The sequence below is a fragment of the Pecten maximus genome, chromosome 3, assembly GCF_902652985.1.
Source record: "Pecten maximus chromosome 3, xPecMax1.1, whole genome shotgun sequence".
In the NCBI taxonomy this organism is placed as follows: domain Eukaryota; kingdom Metazoa; phylum Mollusca; class Bivalvia; order Pectinida; family Pectinidae; genus Pecten; species Pecten maximus.
The window spans coordinates 28,261,143-28,280,342 of record NC_047017.1 but is presented as its reverse complement, the minus strand read 5'-3'; the positions used below and the strand labels follow the sequence as shown (position 1 = coordinate 28,280,342).

General features: G+C 39.8%; 1 protein-coding gene across 3 annotated transcripts; it reads left to right on the top strand.

Annotated features, from left to right (window-relative positions):
• Position 1: 1 nt before the first annotated feature.
• LOC117323804 (McKusick-Kaufman/Bardet-Biedl syndromes putative chaperonin-like) lies at positions 2-15,148 on the top strand. Of its 3 annotated transcripts, none has more exons than XM_033879262.1 (6): positions 2-96; positions 2,934-3,210; positions 3,717-4,822; positions 5,441-5,619; positions 12,140-12,250; positions 14,568-15,148. In XM_033879262.1, exons 3-6 carry the CDS (start codon positions 3,802-3,804, stop codon positions 15,093-15,095), a joined length of 1,839 nt encoding a protein of 612 aa, XP_033735153.1. In that variant the 5' UTR covers positions 2-96; positions 2,934-3,210; positions 3,717-3,801; the 3' UTR covers positions 15,096-15,148. The 3 variants fall into 3 exon arrangements, with proteins under 3 accessions (XP_033735153.1, XP_033735155.1, XP_033735154.1); XM_033879264.1 differs by having other exon boundaries at positions 66-81; XM_033879263.1 differs by lacking the exon at positions 2-96 and adding an exon at positions 97-253.
• The last annotated feature ends 4,052 nt before the right edge of the window (positions 15,149-19,200 follow it).

Genomic DNA, 19,200 nt, shown 5'->3' with positions numbered 1-19,200 from the left:
AAACGCTTTATCAGCTGGTTGGTCTGTGCAAAGCTTTTTCTGTAACACGAGTACAGCCGCATGTCAATGAGAAGCTTCAAGGTGAGGAATTGAAAGGTAAACATCAGGATTGAGACTCCAGGATACGACTATTCATATGTGTAATTTTTAGCTGACTGGGTTGACCTACAGGGATTTGTTACAAATGATGTACAGTACACTTATTTTGTAACGAACCGGCTGTGATTGGCCGGTGGACCGGTCTAGCACAGGGGTTTGTACAGTCCGTATACACTTGTATATTGTCCCTAATATGGATTATTATCGTAATTATAATTCATAACAAACACATTTGGGTCTAGCGTTCTTGTTTCACTGCAAATGTAATTTGTGTATTTATTTATTTAAGTGATTGGTAAAAGTGTCTGTCTGGATAAAGGGCATGTCTAGCCTTAGAAATAGACCTACAAAAAAAAATGTATTAAGTCGTTATATAAAGGTATTTCTGGCTAATCTTTAATATAAGACTTAGACATGCCCCTGTGGTCAAGAGTTCGAAGATCCCGTGTTTTCGAATTTTGGCCTGGTTGTTACTAAGGCTAATACGAAGATGTTATACATGTAGGTATATACTGATATCTTGTGTCTTAATTCAGGTAAGATATGAAGAGGTTAACTTTTGGATTTGGAAACTCCCTCAGAAACTCAAGACAGTCTCTATTTTGCGCTATATATAAAACATACTGTAAAGAAATTGGATTTTGGTGTATCTTATAAAAAACTCTTGCAAAATTTGGATGTTTTAAATGGGGTGCCAGGGCTTTTTTTGGGGCCGAATTTCGGCCCCATTCCCCACGGCAAAATTGGATAAGTTTCCCAATCCGACCAGTTAAAATTCCCAATCAAATGATCTATAAAAAATTATGTCTCCAAAAATCTGGATGGTGCCGTCACGTCTACGTTTTATTGGTTATTCTGGCCTGATAAAGGGAGATAATTCTCTAGAGTCTAAATAAATATAGCATAGATCCATATTTGTGTCTACATGTTATTTTTACCATTATGTCCTTTTTTCCCAATCCCAAAGCCATAGGCCCCATTCCCAAAGTAGTGAAAATAAGCCCTGGGTGCACTCGATCATAATATATGCAAAAAGGTCTCACAAAATTGATACTTCCTTAACTTTCAGAGAGATTTCCAAACCTGTTGGATGAATGTATAGCATAACTTGACTGGACTGAACACTGGTTGCAAGGTTTTAGTGTTGAAGTCAAAGTTTCAAATACTTTTTTCTGTTTGCCAGTTAGCTCAAATGGCTTGAATCATTAATGTCCAAAGGGGTGTTAGGAAGCCCAGGATACCGTTATGGATCAAAGTCATTGACAGCACTTTCTAGACGACTGCTAATCTGCTATTTAATCTAGATGTGATCTTTTACTCTATAGGGCAGTAGATTTCACTTAATCTCTGTTAGTGTTGTTCCGATTAATCATTTTAATCAATGATTAGTCATTTTACCCCTGACTACAATTGATTGATCACAAATTTTATGATCGATCCTGGTTTGACTATAACATGAAAATTTTCAAGATTTACAGCTGACTTCAAAAATTAATAAATGAACAATATCACTGGTAAATTGAAATAAAAATGCATTTAAACAACATTTTAAAACATACCTAGATGCCTTAAAACATATCCACAACATTTTCCCCTATTTTGGTTAACATTTTTATAAATATTTCCCTTTCTGTTCATGATCGATCAATAATTGACCTTTGATTAATGGTGATGATTGATTATGAAATTGATAGCAATTCCAAACACTAATCTCTGTGATAAGTTACCAGTAAATAATGAAACTGATCAAGTGTATATTATAAGGACAATGCAGTGCCAATAGGCAGTATGTTAGTCTCACAGTGGTGTTTCTTCATTTGGTAGCTTTTAAAATACAAAAAAAAAACACCTAAACATTTACTCTTGCTAGGCTGTTATTGCAGATAGGCCCCAAATATCGGATAAGTGTCATGTAGTACAGATATTTTGATAGAAGTTTTGTTTGATATTCCTTAGTACTTGAAGCATCTTGTCTGCAAGCAGGGGTGATAGATCGCAATTTTAGGTCACCTAAGACATAGTCACAAGTGATCCATTGTGATCGCCGTTTGTCAGGTGTAAACAATGTACACTTTAGACTTTTAACCAAGAGGTCCATGGTCATCATATTTAGCCAGTAGCATGCTGGAATGATCCAAGAACTACAAAGTTGATTTGAATCAATAACCTTGGTCTACTTTCAAGGTCACAGGAGTAAAATGTGTTAAAATCTTTAGATGACTACTCATAAACTAAGATGCCTAGGGTCAGGATATTGGGCCAGTAGCATGCAGGGACAAAGAGCTACCAAAGGTGTTCAAATGAATGACTGTGACCTACTGTCAATGTAACAGTGGTCAAATATGGTAAAATCTTATTTATAACATCTTGTCATTAACCAATGCAAGAGGCCTATGGCCATGATATTGGACCAGTAGCATACTGGGATAAAGGGCTACCGAAGGTGTTTAAATGAATGACCTTGATGTACTTTCAAGGTCACAGAGGTCAAATGCTTTGATTTATAACAAATTGTTTGTTAAAAAGTTTGTTAAATTGAATGAGAGTAACAAATCTTGACCTACCTTCAAGGTCACACTGGTCATATGTGTTAAGATTCTTTTAAAATTTTCGAACAAAAGCATCAACTATCATTATGTAATTCAGAACTCAGGTGACCGTTAAGGCCCATGGTTCTCTTGTCTGGAATGAACATGGTCGTTTTATTTTATTTGTTCAATATGCTTCCATAAACATACATTTAGTTAAAATTAAAAACAGATGAATGACGAAAGGGCTGCCATTTGGGCAACATGTTTCATATTGTTAAATATTTCTTTTTGATTATTTTACAGAACTGAAAAGTCTGAATATTCCAGAATGAACGAGGCAAAGACACCGTTATCAAAATTATTAAAAACCAAGAATGCGAGGGGACTCCTGGCCTACGGTGTGTTTGTAGGTGTTGGACTATATGCTTTATATAAAAATGGTGAAGAATGGTTTGGGACTCCTAAGGAATACAAAGAAGTGGTAGAACTACAGAAAAGAGTTGATGCAAAAAGGAGGAGAGAGCGTCAAGAGCAAGCAGAAAAGAAGTTTTAGGGGGATGGTAGACCACAAGTTAACAATGTAAGTAAAGTTAATTTTTTTACAGTGGTGTTCTGTGTTTTTAGTATTTAATTTCAACAAAATTTTGTCTACTCATCGATGGATTGAACATCAGCCTAGACCTGTTTTTAGTTTTATTCCAGTTCTGAGCTTAACAAAAATTGTTAGGTTGTAGTAAATTTCTGTAAATGATACTTTTACAGAAAATAAGTTTTCTATGTTTCAACAGAAGATTGTTCATTTTCAACTAGTTACAACTTTTTCAGAATATTGAGAAATATATGTAATATGTAACAGTTTAGCAGATACATGGAAAGGCGACATGGGTCTATTAATGCTTAAAACATTTAAACTGTTAATAATTAACTTTGAAAGTTTCAAATTAATCAAATCTTCAGACAATGATTCAGGATGTGACCCAGATAAATTCAAAGTCACCAAAGTGGGAGGAAGATTGGGTGATGGGATTTTTCCTGCTGACATAAGTAACAATGTAAGGACTTGTCTATCAATGTTTCTTTTGACAGGTTACTGGAAATGAATGAGGTTAGAGCTGTCAGTTGATACATTACACATTCAAATTCATCATCAGGATTGTCACCAAACTCAGAAATGCAATCACAGTCGAAGACGACAAATCGTGTGGATGCAAAGACAGAGTCTCACATAAATCCCCTTACACTGGAGAATGACCAGATATTGAACGGTTTAATACTGATGGAACAAATAACATCTTCTTCAAGAGGACCTTCGGGCAAAGTCAAAATGGTACAAAACTCAGTTGGAGGCCATTTAACTATGACCTCTACTTCATCAAGGTTACTGAATGCAATGTCTTTCTCCAATCCTGTAGTAAAATTGATTGTAAGCACTGCACAGGGACATTTAAAAACATTTAGTGATGGTGGACATTTGTTGATGTCAGTCAGCCTCAGTTTGATATTGGAATCATTAAAGCTAGACACAAGCAGGAGAATACTAACTGATCTATATGAAATCTTCCTGGGTATGTGTGTAGAATATCTCAGAGGTAATAGTGATATTCAGACAGATGTTGTGTTCTCAGATTTAAAACAAATGTCATCAGTGGTAAAAAGCATCCTTATTTCCAAACCTCAGTGTCGATTCTCAATGAAACACATGAGGTTATATAGTAACCTGATATTGGAGAGTTTCCTGTCATCGCTACCCAACTGTAATGCCGTGCAGCAGTTGTCCGACTGTGTTAACATGGTGGCAATAGAGGGGGAATCAATGGAGAAATCCTCCGTTCTTCATGGACTCCTTCTTCAGTGCCCAGAAATAGCGTCACATTCCAAACAAAACATACATACATTAACGGCCACAAGTGATTCCTCTCACGTCCTAGTTGCCTTGGTAACAGCGTCAATGTCTGGTGATACAGAGGAGGTAGGCAGCATGCAGTTTGAGTCTGATGTGTCTGTGGACACAGAATACTTTTTACTGGACATTTTGGAGGAATTCTGCGAAAAATTGGCAGCGAATAATGTGGGAATTCTTCTTTGTCAGCGAGTAGTTCATCCTCGACTGAAACAGCGATTCAAAGAACTGTCCATTGTGGTGGTGGAGAGACTTGGTGCTATCATGACACCGTATATCCAGGATGTTTCAGGTAGAAACAAATACTATGTGACTATATAAAATCTGTTACAGGGGTGCGACTATATAAAATCTGTTACAGGGGTGTGATTATATAAAATCTGTAACAGGGATGTGACTATATAAAATCTGTTACAGGGGGTGACTATATAAAATCTGTTACAGGGGTGTGACTATATAAAATCTGTAACAGGGGTGTGACTATATAAAATCTGTTACAGGGGTGTGACTATATAAAATCTGTTACAGGGGTGTGACTATATAAAATCTGTTACAGGGGTGCGACTTTATAAAATCTGTTACAGGGGTGTGACTATATGAAATCTGTTACAGGAGCGTGACTATAAAATCTGTTACAGGGGTGTGACTATATAAAATCTGTTACAGGGGTGTGACTATATAAAATCTGTTACAGGGGTGCGACTATATAAAATCTGTTACAGGGATGTGACTATATAAAATCTGTAACAGGGAAGTGACTATATAAAATCTGTAACAGGGGTGTGACAATATAAAATCTGTTACAGGGGTGTGACTATATAAAATCTGTTACAAGCAATGTGTATAAAATCTGTAACAGGGATGTATATCAAATCTGTTTTGAGGATCTATATGAAATGTTATTTTACAGGTGCTGTTCCTATAAGATCTTTTCATGGTCTGGATGTGGAATGGTTTGGAAAAGTGACTGCTGTAGAACATCAGATTATACAAGACAAGAGCTACTTGCTTCTCTCACCTTTAGCAGACAAGTGTGTCGTAAGCTTGATCTTGTACAGTCCAGACGAGGAACAGCTGTCCGAACTAAAGGTAAGAAATACTACTCAGACCACTCACATAGATATTGATAGAACTTATCAACTTAATTGTCTTCCTGGAAGGGAAAAGTCACAACGTAAAATGTTAGACACAACATCATATCTCATACCTGTCAGTCTGTAGAGAGGTACGGTGGGTCATTGTCCTTCAGTCTGTAGAGAGGTACGGTGGGTCATTGTCCTTCAGTCTGTAGAGAGGTACGATGGATCATGGTCCTTCTGTCTGTAGAGAGGTACGATGGATCATGGTCCTTCTGTCTGTAGAGAGGTACGATGGATCATGGTCCTTCTGTCTGTAGAGAGGTACGATGGATCATGGTCCTTCTGTCTGTAGAGAGGTACGATGGATCATGGTCCTTCTGTCTGTGGAGAGGTACGGTGGGTCATTGTCCTTCTGTCTGTGGAGAGGTACGGTGGATCATGGTCCTTCTGTCTGTAGAGAGGTACAGTGGATCATGGTCCTTCTGTCTGTAGAGAGGTACGGTGGATCATGGTCCTTCTGTCTGTAGAGAGGTACGGTGGGTCATGGTCCTTCTGTCTGTAGAGAGGTACGGTGGGTCATGGTCCTTCTGTCTGTAGAGAGGTACGATGGATCATGGTCCTTCTGTCTGTAGAGAGGTACAGTGGGTCATGGTCCTTCTGTCTAGAGAGAGGAACGGTGAGGCATGCTCCTTCTGTCTGTAGAGAGAGGTACGGTGAGTCATGGTCCTTCTGTCTGTAGAGAGGTACGATGGATCATGGTCCTTCTGTCTAGAGAGAGGTACGATGAGGCATGCTCCTTCTGTCTGTAGAGAGAGGTACGGTAGGTCATGGTCCTTCTGTCTGTACAGAGAGGTACGATGGGTCATGGTCCTTCTGTCTAGAGAGAGGTACGGTGGGTCATGGTCCTTCTGTCTGTAGAGAGAGGTACGGTGAGTCATGCTCCTTCTGTCTGTAGAGAGAGGTACAGTGGGTCATGGTCCTTCTGTCTGTAGAGAGAGGTACGATGGGTCATGGTCCTTCTGTCTAGAGAGAGGTACAGTAGGTCATGGTCCTTCTGTCTGTACAGAGAGGTACGATGGGTCATGGTCCTTTTGTCTAGAGAGAGGTACGGTGGGTCATGGTCCTTCTGTCTGTACAGAGAGGTATGGTGGGTCATGGTCCTTCTGTCTATAGAGAGGTGACGTGGGTCATGGTCCTTCTGTCTGTGGAGAGAGGTGACGTGGGTCATGGTCCTTCTGTCTGTAGAGAGAGGTACAGTGGGTCATGGTCCTTCTGTCTGTAGAGAGAGGTACGATGGATCATGGTCCTTCAGTCTGTAGAGAGAGGTACAGTGAGTCATGGTCCTTCTGTCTGTAGAGAGAGGTACGGTGGGTCATGGTCCTTCTGTCTGTAGAGAGAGGTACGGTGAGTCATGGTCCTTCTGTCTGTAGAGAGATACAGTGAGTCATGGTCCTTCTGTCTGTAGAGAGGTACGATGGATCATGGTCCTTCTGTCTGTGGAGAGAGGTACCGTGGGTCATGGTCCTTCTGTCTGTAGAGAGAGGTACGGTGGGTCATGGTCCTTCTGTCTGTAGAGAGAGTGACGAAGGGTCTTGGTCCTTCTGTCTGTAAAGAGGTACGGTGGGTCATGGTCCTTCTGTCTGTAGAGAGAGGTACAGTGGATCATGGTCCTTCAGTCTAGAGAGAGGTACAGTAGGTCATGGTCCTTCTGTCTATAAAGAGGTACGGTGGGTCATGGTCCTTCTGCCTGTAGAGAGAGGTACGGTGGATCGTGGTCCTTCTGTCTGTAGAGAGAGGTACAGTGAGTCATGGTCCTTCTGTCTGTAGAGAGGTACAGTGAGTCATGGTTCATCTGTCTAGAGAGAGGTACGGTGGGTCATGGTCCTTCTGTCTGTATAGAGAGGTACAGTGGGTCATGGTCCTTCTGTCTGTAGAGAGAGGTACAGTGGGTCATGGTCCTTCTGTCTATATAGAGAGGTACGGTGGATCGTGGTCCTTCTGTCTGTAGAGAGAGGTACAGTGAGTCATGGTCCTTCTGTCTGTAGAGAGGTACAGTGAGTCATGGTTCATCTGTCTAGAGAGAGGTACGGTGGGTCATGGTCCTTCTGTCTGTATAGAGAGGTACAGTGGCTCATGGTCCTTCTGTCTGTAGAGAGAGGTACAGTGGGTCATGGTCCTTCTGTCTATATAGAGAGGTACGGTGGATCGTGGTCCTTCTGTCTGTAGAGAGAGGTACAGTGAGTCATGGTCCTTCTGTCTAGAGAGAGGTACGGTGGGTCATGGTCCTTCTGTCTGTAGAGAGAGGTACAGTGAGTCATGGTCCTTCTGTCTGTAGAGAGGTACTGTGAGTCATGGTTCATCTGTCTAGAGAGAGGTATGGTGGGTCATGGTCCTTCTGTCTATAAAGAGGTACGGTGGGTCATGGTCCTTCTGTCTGTAGAGAGAGGTACAGTGGGTCATGGTCCTTCTGTCTGTGGAGAGGTACGGTGGGTCATGGTCCTTCTGTCTGTGGAGAGAGGTACAGTGGGTCATGGTCCTTCTGTCTGTAGAGAGGTACGATGGATCATGGTACTTCTGTCTGTAGAGAGGTACGTACGGTGGGTCATGGTCCTTCTGTCTGTATAGAGAGGCACGGTGGGTCATGGTCCTTCTGTCTGTAAAGAGAGGTACGGTGGATCATGGTCCTTCTGTCTGTAGAGAGGTACGATGGATCATGGTCCTTCTGTCTGTATAGAGAGGCACGGTGGGTCATGGTCCTTCTGTCTGTACAGAGAGGTACGGTGGGTCATGGTCCTTCTGTCTGTATAGAGAGGTACTGTGGGTCATGGTCCTTTTTTCTATAAAGACGGCAGGCCAAGATCCTTCATTCTGTTGAGATGTAGGGCCACGGTCTATAGAGAGAAGGCAGCCCAAGGTTCATCAGTCTGTTGGGAAAAGGCAACCCAAGGTTCATCAGTCTGTAGAGATGTAGGGCCAAGGTTCATCAGTCTGTGGAGATGTAGGGCCAAGGTTCATCAGTCTGTAGAGACGTAGGGCCAAGGTTCATCAGTCTGTAGAGATGTAGGGCCAAGGTTCATCAGTCTGTAGAGACGTAGGGCCAAGGTTCATCAGTCTGTAGAGACGTAGGGCCAAGGTTCATCAGTCTGTTGGGAAAAGGCAACCCAAGGTTCATCAGTCTGTAGAGATGTAGGGCCAAGGTTCATCAGTCTGTAGAGATGTAGGGCCAAGGTTCATCAGTCTGTAGAGATGTAGGGCCAAGGTTCATCAGTCTGTGGAGATGTAGGGCCAAGGTTCATCAGTCTGTTGGGAAACGGCAACCCAAGGTTCATCAGTCTGTGGAGATGTAGGGCCAAGGTTCATCAGTCTGTAGAGACGTAGGGCCAAGGTTCATCAGTCTGTAGACACGTAGGGCCAAGGTTCATCAGTCTGTAGAGACGTAGGGCCAAGGTTCATCAGTCTGTAGAGACGTAGGGCCAAGGTTCATTAGTCTGTAGAGATGTAGGGCCAAGGTTCATCAGTCTGTGGAGATGTAGGGCCAAGGTTCATCAGTCTGTTGGGAAACGGCAACCCAAGGTTCATCAGTCTGTGGAGATGTAGGGCCAAGGTTCATCAGTCTGTAGAGACGTAGGGCCAAGGTTCATCAGTCTGTAGACACGTAGGGCCAAGGTTCATCAGTCTGTAGAGACGTAGGGCCAAGGTTCATCAGTCTGTAGAGACGTAGGGCCAAGGTTCATTAGTCTGTAGAGATGTAGGGCCAAGGTTCATCAGTCTGTAGACACGTAGGGCCAAGGTTCATCAGTCTGTTGGGAAAAGGCAACCCAAGGTTCATCAGTCTGTAGACACGTAGGGCCAAGGTTCATCAGTCTGTGGAGATGTAGGGCCAAGGTTCATCAGTCTGTAGACACGTAGGGCCAAGGTTCATCAGTCTGTTGGGAAAAGGCAACCCAAGGTTCATCAGTCTGTAGAGATGTAGGGCCAAGGTTCATCAGTCTGTAGAGATGTAGGGCCAAGGTTCATCAAGCTGTGGAGATGTAGGGCCAAGGTTCATCAGTCTGTGGAGATGTAGGGCCAAGGTTCATCAGTCTGTAGAGACGTAGGGCCAAGGTTCATCAGTCTGTAGAGTTGTAGGGCCAAGGTTCATCAGTCTGTGCAGATGTAGGGCCAAGGTTCGTCAGTCTGTGGAGATGTAGGGCCAAGGTTAATCAGTCTGTAGAGATGTAGGGCCAAGGTTCATCAGTCTGTAGAGACGTAGGGCCAATGTTAATCAGTCTGTAGAGATGTAGGGCCAAGGTTCATCAGTCTGTAGGTAGAAAGCAGCCCAAGATCAATCAGTCTTTAGAGAAGGCAACCGAAGGTCTTCCAGTCAGAAGAGAGAAGGCAGCCGAAGGTCTTCCAGTCAGAAGAGAGAAGGCAGCCCCAGATCAATCAGTCTTTAGAGAAGGCAACCGAAGGTCTTCCAGTCAGAAGAGAGAAGGCAGCCAAAGGTCTTCCAGTCAGAAGAGAGAAGGCAGCCGAAGGTCTTCCAGTCAGAAGAGAGAAGGCAGCCGAAGGTCTTCCAGTCAGAAGAGAGAAGGCAGCCGAAGGTCTTCCAGTCAGAAGAGAGAAGGCAGCCCCAGATCAATCAGTCTGTAGAGAAAAATATCCTTAAATCTGTGTTGGATTTAATTTATACACTGTTAAAGCAGATATCGTAGCATTGAGGTTTTTTAGCCCACCATCATCAGATGGTGGGCTATTCAAATCGCCCTGCGTCCGTGGTCCGTCGTCCGTCCGTCCGTCCGTCCGTCCGTCCGTCCGTCCGTCCGTCCGTCCGTCCCTCCGTCCGTAAACAATTCTTGTTATCGCTATTTCTGAGAAAGTACTGATGGGATCTTTCTCAAATTTCATATGTAGGTTCCCCTTGGTGCTTAGTTGTGCATATTGCATTTTGGGACCGATCGGAAAACAACATGGCCGACAGGCAGCCATCTTGGATTTTGACAATTGAAGTTTGTTATCTCTATTTCTGAGAAAGTATTGAAGAGATCTTTCTCAAATTTCATATGTAGGTTCCCCTTGGTGCCTAGTTATGCATATTGCATTTTGGGACCGATCAGAAAACAACATGGCCGACAGGCAGCCATCTTGGATTTTGACAACTGGAGTTTGTTATCGCTATTTCTGAGGAAGTACTGAAGGGATCTTTCTCAAATTTCATATGTAGGTTCCCTTTGGTGCCTAGTTATGCATATTGCATTTTGGGACCAATCGGAAAACAACATGGCCGACAGGCAGCCATCTTGGATTTTGACAATTTGAGTTTGTTATCGCTATTTCTGAGGAAGTACTGAAGGGATCTTTCTCAAATTTCATATATAGGTTCCCTTTGGTGCCTAGTTATGCATATTGCATTTTGGGAACAATCGGAAAACAAAATGGCCGACAGGCAGCCATCTTGGATTTTGACAATTGAAGTTTGTTATCGCTATTTCTGTGAAAGTACTGAAGGGATCTTTCTCAAATTTCATATGTAGGTTCCTCTTTGTTCCTGGTTATGCATATTGCATTTTGAGACTAATTAGAAAACAACATGGCCGACAGGCAGCCATCTTGGATTCTGACAATTAAAGTTTGTTATCGCTATTTCTGTGAAAGTAATGAAGGGATCTTTCTGAAATTTCATATGCAGGTTCCCCTCAGTGCCTAGTTATGCATATTGCATTTTGAGACCAATCGGAAAGCAACATGGCCGACAGGCAGCCATCTTGGATTTTGACAATTGAAATTTGTTATCGCTTTTTCTGTGAAAGAACTGAAGGGATCTTTCTCAAATTTCATATGGAGGTTCCCCTTGGTGCTTACTTATACATATTGCATTTTGAGACCAATCGGAAAATAAAATTGCTGACAGGCAGCCATCTTGGATTTTGACAATTAAAATTTGTTATCGCTATTTCTCAGAAAGTATTGAAGGGATCTTTCTGAAATTACATATGCAGGTTCCCCTCAGTGCCTAGTTATGCATATTGCATTTTGAGACTAATCAGAAAACAACATGGCTGACAGGCAGCCATCTTGGATTTTGACAATTGAAGTTTGTTATCGCTATTTCTGTGAAAGTACTGAAGGGATCTTTTTCAAATTTCATATGTAGGTTCCCGTCAGTGCCTAGTTTTGCATACTGGGACCAATACGAAAACAACATGGCCGACAGACAGCCATTATAGCTAAATCTTAAATTCTATATATAGGTTCCCCTTGTTTGAATAGTACTCGAGGGCTGTTTCTGAATTTACACAGATAAGTAAGACTTAGAGGAAGGGAAAAGTAGGGAAAAGATCAATCTGACATGGAACCTATAAAGATCATTCAATGGTGGGCGCCAAGATCCCTCTGGGATCTCTTGTTTGTTCATCCGGTGGATATATTAGACTTTGAAACAATAATAACTTGTACATTTAAAATACAATGTACTGACATTTGCTTTAAGCAATTTTGTGTGCAGTGTAGCATTGAGAAGTGCTGTTGATGAAGTATTACATTACTTTCAGACCCTGTGTTCTACCTGTCTGTTGTCTCTGCGTCGACTTGTCCACTCACCCCACGCCCTATTTGGAGCAGGCTGCTGGCAGACACACCTCTCAGCTGTACTTAAAAAGAAGGTACATTGAACCAATGATATACTTTATTTTTTGGTAATTTAAGATAATTTGGAGGTTATTGTTCAACCATTTACTACCTCATTTCAACCGTAGACTCCCATTCATACAAGATAAACACAGACATGTTTATATACTGTAAAAGTGGATATTTTCGCGAGTTGAAATTTTCGCTTAGTCAGCTTCCAAACTGTTCAGGGTGTGGATATTTTTGCGCTGTCACTCATGATGAAAAAATATTTCGCGCTGCCATGTCAGTGGGCATGTACGTAATGTAAGATTTTTTTCCGGAAAACTCCATTGAAAGCTCGCATCGATCGGCCCAGTAAAAATACCAATACTTTGATCAATAGGTTAATGGTTTGTATGTGTGATCTTTGCAGTACGTCTGTGACAGAAAAAATATATATGTCACACATTTTAGCATTGATGCAGTTTTTTGCGTTGAAAAGTACACCACGTACGAGGTAGCTGATTGCAACTAAATTTAGGCCCCGACAATGTACATCACGATGTACGATATCAGTACTCGTGCTGTATGGCAAACTAATCAAGAAATCATGCGTGTATTGTCAAATATAGTGTTAACTTAGTCTTTTGATTATTTAATTGCGACTAAACATCTCTTAATTATTGCCAATTATGGTATTACCTGTCAACATGTAAACCTCCTCGCTTACGCTAAGTAGAGGTGCCGCCCACGGTAAAGTTTAAAGGATCGGCGGTCTGGTTATGCTGAGTGCTGTGAGAAGCATTCATGTCCAGTCAAAACAAACGCAGGTGTCTCAATCAGCGATGGTTAATTTTGTAGGTATCAAATATGTTAGATATTTAAATACGACTGGGCAATTTAAAAGCAGACATATTGATGTCTGACCTATTTCTCCAACATATATACAGTACCTATTTCTACAGTAGCCCTTTCCTAAACGCAACAGCTTATGTATACTTTGCTATATTAAACGAGTCATTCATTGCAATAATGTATCGAAGTTGTCAGATTCAGCTAAAACATATCACCGTGCAAAGACTTTACGTTTCTATTACAAGTAAGTTTATGTTTTGTGTAACAAATGAAACCTGTGCTGTTTCGGGGTCTCTAGCCACAAAAGGCCAAGCTGCTCCGGGATTTATCTGTACAGCAACGTTAACGTAGTAATGATCACAATTATCGTGAAACGAAGAAAATTTAATGATAAATAAACACTGAACTAGATAAAATACTATCATTTTACACATTACTTAAATTAGTATATATATCCATTCATGTCTCTTGACCGACCATGACAACGGTACACATTACGGGCGATATGACGCTTGAATGCCGACATATGGTATACCACTTGAAACTTGCCTCTTGGATTTTATTGTAATTAGTTTATTTGGTAGAAATATTCGCGTGTCAATATTTTCATGTGTTATTATGTTCGTGTGTAGATAATTTCACGATTTAATGGTCGCGAAATAAGTGAGAATTTCCACGCCGCAAACATTTCCACTTTTACAGTATAACATCCAGGGGGAATGCCTCACTAGTACATGCTGTATAAAACCGATTTATTCTACAGAAATTGCCTTTGGTTATTTGGTTTATGCACAAATCCTCTGTGAAGTGGATTTGCTGATAAAATTACAGTTTGCTTCATTTCATTTATTTGTTTTTGTCAAATTTGACAATAGTATTATGATATTACATTGTCCATCCTTCTTGTGTAAACTTTTCTTTTTCTGGAGATCTACATTTTCAATCAATTTCGTTGAAACTTGTTGTGCTTTATAATCATGATATATATATATACATATAAAAATAAAACAATAAAATGTAGTTGTTTTCTTGAGAAGCATTTTGATTAAACTATTTTCGCAAAAGTTTTCTCCTCTGTTTATTTGTCCTGAGCTACGTTTTCGAATTATTTCTTTGAAACTTGTTGTGCTTTATAATCATGTTATATAGTTGTTTTCTTGAGAAGCATTTTGATTTAGCTATTTTTGTTTAAGTTATTCTCTTCTGTTTATTTTGTCCTGAGATCCTCGAATGATTTCTTTGAAACTTGATTTTGAGTTTAATGAGTTGGAGACTACTTTTGTAACTCCTGATCACTGGCCATGGTATTTCTCAAACTGTTAGAAAACTAAACATTGACTTTGTAATGAAAGTAAAGTTGAGGGTTAAATCATGCCATACGTAAGGTGATGCAAATCTTGACTTCAATGCAAGATAGTAAATTACACTACATATATGAAATTTGATGGACGTATATTGTTCCGCCCTGTTTTTGGTATGATATTGTGGTATCCGACATTACTCTCGTGGTTTCAGGTCAAAGCAGACAGAGTGGACATTATGAAGAAGACAGGCTGTACAATGCAGTCTCTAATGCAGGCTTGTAAAGTCTTCACCAACACTCTGGAAAAGATTGCTATAGGAACAGTGAATGACGGACATGACCATATGTCCGACTCGGAATACGGTCATCATTGGTGCCTACCAAAGGGCAGTAACTCCAACACTGATGTAGCCCTGGAGTGTTCCTGTGGAGCCTTCAAACAAAACCTTTCTCAACTGTTTTATCTGGGTGAATTTTCTGGTACTGTTGAACAGACAGGGTCCAAAACTCTACCAGCCTGGATATTCCAGGATCCCTGTAATGGATTCGGATGTAGTTCTAGATTTGTCAGCATCATGTGTATCAGCTCTGACATCAGGTGTTCTCACGGCCAATACTGTCTTATCTATCGGACATTTTATACAGGACATCAACTAACAACTCAAATGTTTCTCAGTACAGGTATTAGTAAAATGACCATGTTCTCTTTAAAAGGTTTGAGAATCTGTAGTTTGCAGTGACAAATCCATAATCATCGTGTGAAAGTTTCGTATAATAAATTCTTTGTAATGATTTTATGGTGTTTGTTTTGTATTCAGATGTTGAGGGTTTAGTGGAATATGATTATCTATTGGATTAAATACCTGGTAGTGTAGAATAACCAAGGTCACATTTTAACAAATTTATATAAGTTCCTCTACCGAATTATTCACCGCCCAGCACCATCAGGACATTGGACTACTCCACCACATCTCTTTATACAAATTTATATAGAAACACAAGGGCTTAACAATATATATAGAAACACAAGGGCACATCTTAACAATTTATATGGGAAAACCTTGATCTCAATGTCAAAGTAGTGCAGTTTTCAGTATATATATAACCTTGTCTTGTTAATAAGTGTTGATCTGTTAGGACACTGACCTCGATCTCAAGGTTAAAGAATTGCATAGTTTTCATTAGCTCACCTGGTCCGAAGGATTAATGCATTTTTTGGCATTAAAACCTCACGTACCCATATCAAATGCCTATGATATACTGACATAGCAATACCAGTGACAAATATACTTAATCCTCATTCTTGTTTCATATCTCATGAAATCCAGGTGAGCGATACAGGCCCTCTGGGCCTCTTGTTCAATTTTGAATCCTTAATCTAAGGGAATGCTACCAGCCAAATGTTAGAGATATCCATTGGTTAGTTTCAGAGAAAAAGTTGTTTATATCAATTCTACCAAAATGACCCCTTTTGGCCCCGCCCCTCAGACCCCTGGGGGGTCAGCCCCATCATTTGTACAATTTTGAATCCCCACCCCATAGCGATGGTACCAGGCAAATATGAGCAATATCCATTGCTCAGTTTCAGAGAAGTCGTTTATATCAATATAGCCCAATAGACCACATTTGGCCCCGCCCCTCAGGCCCCTGGGGGGGTCAGCCCCACCATTTGAACAATTTTTGAGTCCCCACCCCATAGGGATGCTTCTGACCAAATTTGGTCAAATTCTGATCTGTGGTTATGAAGAAGTCAATTGTTGACGGACGGACGAACGACAGACGGACGGATGACGGACGACAGACACTATGCTTCGGACCAGGTGAGCTAACAAATGACAGGGCCAACTCCCAGGGGGCTGAGGGGCGGGGCCAAAAGGGGTCAATTTGGTTAAATTGATATAAACAACTTCTTTTCTGAAACTAAGCAATGGATATCATTCACATTTGTATGGTAGCATGGTCATGGGGTGGGGATTCAAAATTGTACAAAGGAGGTGGTGCATAGGAGGGCTAAATCAGCCCACAGCGATTTTTTTCCCGGAAACATATTTTTGTCAAAAGCATAATATCCCCGATTATGTGGGAGGAATTAATTTCCAATTCTCAATGTATATATTCTTTTTTTGTTGATTTCATTATTCCCCCATCAAACTGCATAAGAAGCTAATGTTTTGACCACTAATTATTATAGAACATATTTTTATTTCCTATTTGTGAAACAAATTCACCCCATTTGTTTAAGGTTTAATTTTGTATATGAATCATCACGCTCCGTGACACTTAAATTAAATTTCAGCCTAATTTGATGTCATCTTTGTGAAAATCATTGTTTTTAACTTTTCATTTAAAGTCTAATACCACAAAGTTATTGATGGAGTACTATCAAAATTTCCGGTTAGAAATAATCTATGGATATTCATAAACATTTAATGAAACAACTTTATTTGGTGAATTACTGGATATGCCAAGATTTTATTATTGTTAAATGCATACACCCCCAATTTTGGACAACATATCAAAGTACCGAAAGTACTGAAAATAGAGGCAAATGCTAAAAATCCAACAAAAATAACAATGCAATCAGACTTTACTGCTTGTGTCAGACAGGGTGCTCCTTTTTAACCCTTGGTTTTTTAATACAATTTACTTCATCACCTTTCTTTGTATGCAAAAATCTTTTGTTATCCAGTAATTTTTTATGATTTTTTTTGGTTGTGTATTAAGATTAATATGCAAACATGTTTTTTAAAAGCAAAATTTGATAGTACTCCAACGATTATTACATTTTATCTACTTAACAAATAAAAGAAAATTTCAAGAAGGTAAATTTTTAACTGAAAATTTTGCTGAAAAAGCTGTAATTACACTTTCTATTATACAAATTCATGCTAAACACACGTTTTTATATAATATAACATCACATGAGACTATCAATGCAATATGAAATTTATCAAGTACTTTTGTACAAGAAATATATTTAATTTAAAAGGGAGGGTACACATTTTTTACAGAAATCATGTTAGGTGGCGCTGCGTATACAGCATTTGCCAATTTTCATTTTAGTGTCTAAAATGACATGTATTTGGTAAAAGTCTATCATAATATCATGCATAAAATAAGATTCGGCCGTGGGCCGCCATGCACCACCTCCTTTTAGAGTTGACCCCACCAGGGGGCTGAGGGGTGGGGCCAAAAGGGGTCAATTTGGCTAAATTGATATGAACAACTTCTTCTCTGAAACAGCTCATATTTGTTTAAATCCAGGCCCTATGGGCCTCTTGTTTTAACCTAGTGATGATGTTTTATCTGTTAAGCTTGTGTTATGATGTGGTTTTATACCCTCTGCCAGGCCATATGAAGACTACAGAAGACCTTGTGGAACTTGAAACATACCTTCACCTACAGGCAACAATGTACTGAAATAAGCTTGCAGTCATTTATGTCAAGGTCAAACAGTTTGCTGGAAATTGAACAATAGATTATTAAGTTTTACTTATTGTGTTCCATCACTTTTATCTACTATGTAACTGCTGGCTAATTGCATGACCCTAGGTCATTATACCCTCGGTAGTCTGTTGTACATATATTTGACCCCTAGACTGTGACCTTGAAATTTTATAAAGAATCTTTATAGCAACCTACCCCAGTTACTGATACATGTACCTACAACTGGATCATCCAGAACTAGAAAAGAAGATTGATGAAGTTTATGATGTTTGAACTGTCTGCAACTTATAATGCTTTTTGAGTTTTCAAGATTATTCTTGCAAGTTTAAACATGTTCGACCCTTTTGGTCATTGTCATAAATATGAGCAACACCATCCAAATAAGTTGCTAGCCAAAACATTGATGTACAATGGATGGTGAACATACTGTACCATGTGTCTATTTGTGAGCCAGATTACCATCTGATGACACGGCTTTTTCACACTGCTTTTGTATAGGGCCTTTTTGTCTCATTTTGGTAAGAAAGTTGGTGAATTGGGAAAGATTTTTTCAAGAGTAATCTGCAAATTTTGGGAATTTGGCGAAAATATGAAATAATTTCAATTGGCCCCAAAAGGCCAACGAAAAAATCCAGGATGATTGACAAGCTATTTTTCAAAGATGCCATTTATAGAAAGCTAATAAGGATTAAACTTCATAAAACCTCAGTTCTCCTGGGGCAAAACAGTAAAAAATCAAGCAGATATCTAATTTAGTGACATCTTTCTGGTACAGGATTATACATTATCCTCTACACCAGACATAATGTTTCCTAATCAAAATTCCATTGTAATGACACATTCAAATTAACATTTTCCCCCAGTGTTTATCTAATTAATTTTTAAATCAGTTCAGATTATGGGCATGCACAACTGCAGCTTGCAGCAAAGAATTTCTTCGTTTTCGTAACTGCACATTATGGGAATAATTTGAGAATTTCCTGTTACTGATCATGATCATCCTTCCATAATTTCAAGAAACCGTGCCAGGGACTTCCAGGTTCCTTCATTCACATGGGATATATTTTCTGTAATCGCGACATTTGAATACAGCTCAAAAAATAAATACCTAGCAAATATATATGTAGCTATACACATACAAATGTACATGATCAAATATACTGCAGAATATTTTAAGTCTGTATTAAGTGAAATTTACTATCGGCAAACTATTTCTGACTGGAACAACCATGAAATATTTACCCCATATTTAATCAAATAAATGAAGTATTCAAATCCATGAATTAATATAGAATTCTTACATATTTATTTGTTTTCTTCTGTATATGATATTATATTACTCGGGTTATATTCTCAAGCTCCACCTGTTTTTCAGGGTCCCTTGTGTGCGACACATTT

Coding starts and splice junctions, on each gene's coding strand:
- LOC117323804 (XM_033879262.1), top strand. CDS start 3,802: ATGCAATCACAGTCGAAGACGACAAATCGTGTGGATGCAAAGACAGAG. Junction 5,620..12,139: donor AACAGCTGTCCGAACTAAAG/GTAAGAAATACT, acceptor CATTACTTTCAG/ACCCTGTGTTCTACCTGTCT. Junction 12,251..14,567: donor CAGCTGTACTTAAAAAGAAG/GTACATTGAACC, acceptor TCGTGGTTTCAG/GTCAAAGCAGACAGAGTGGA.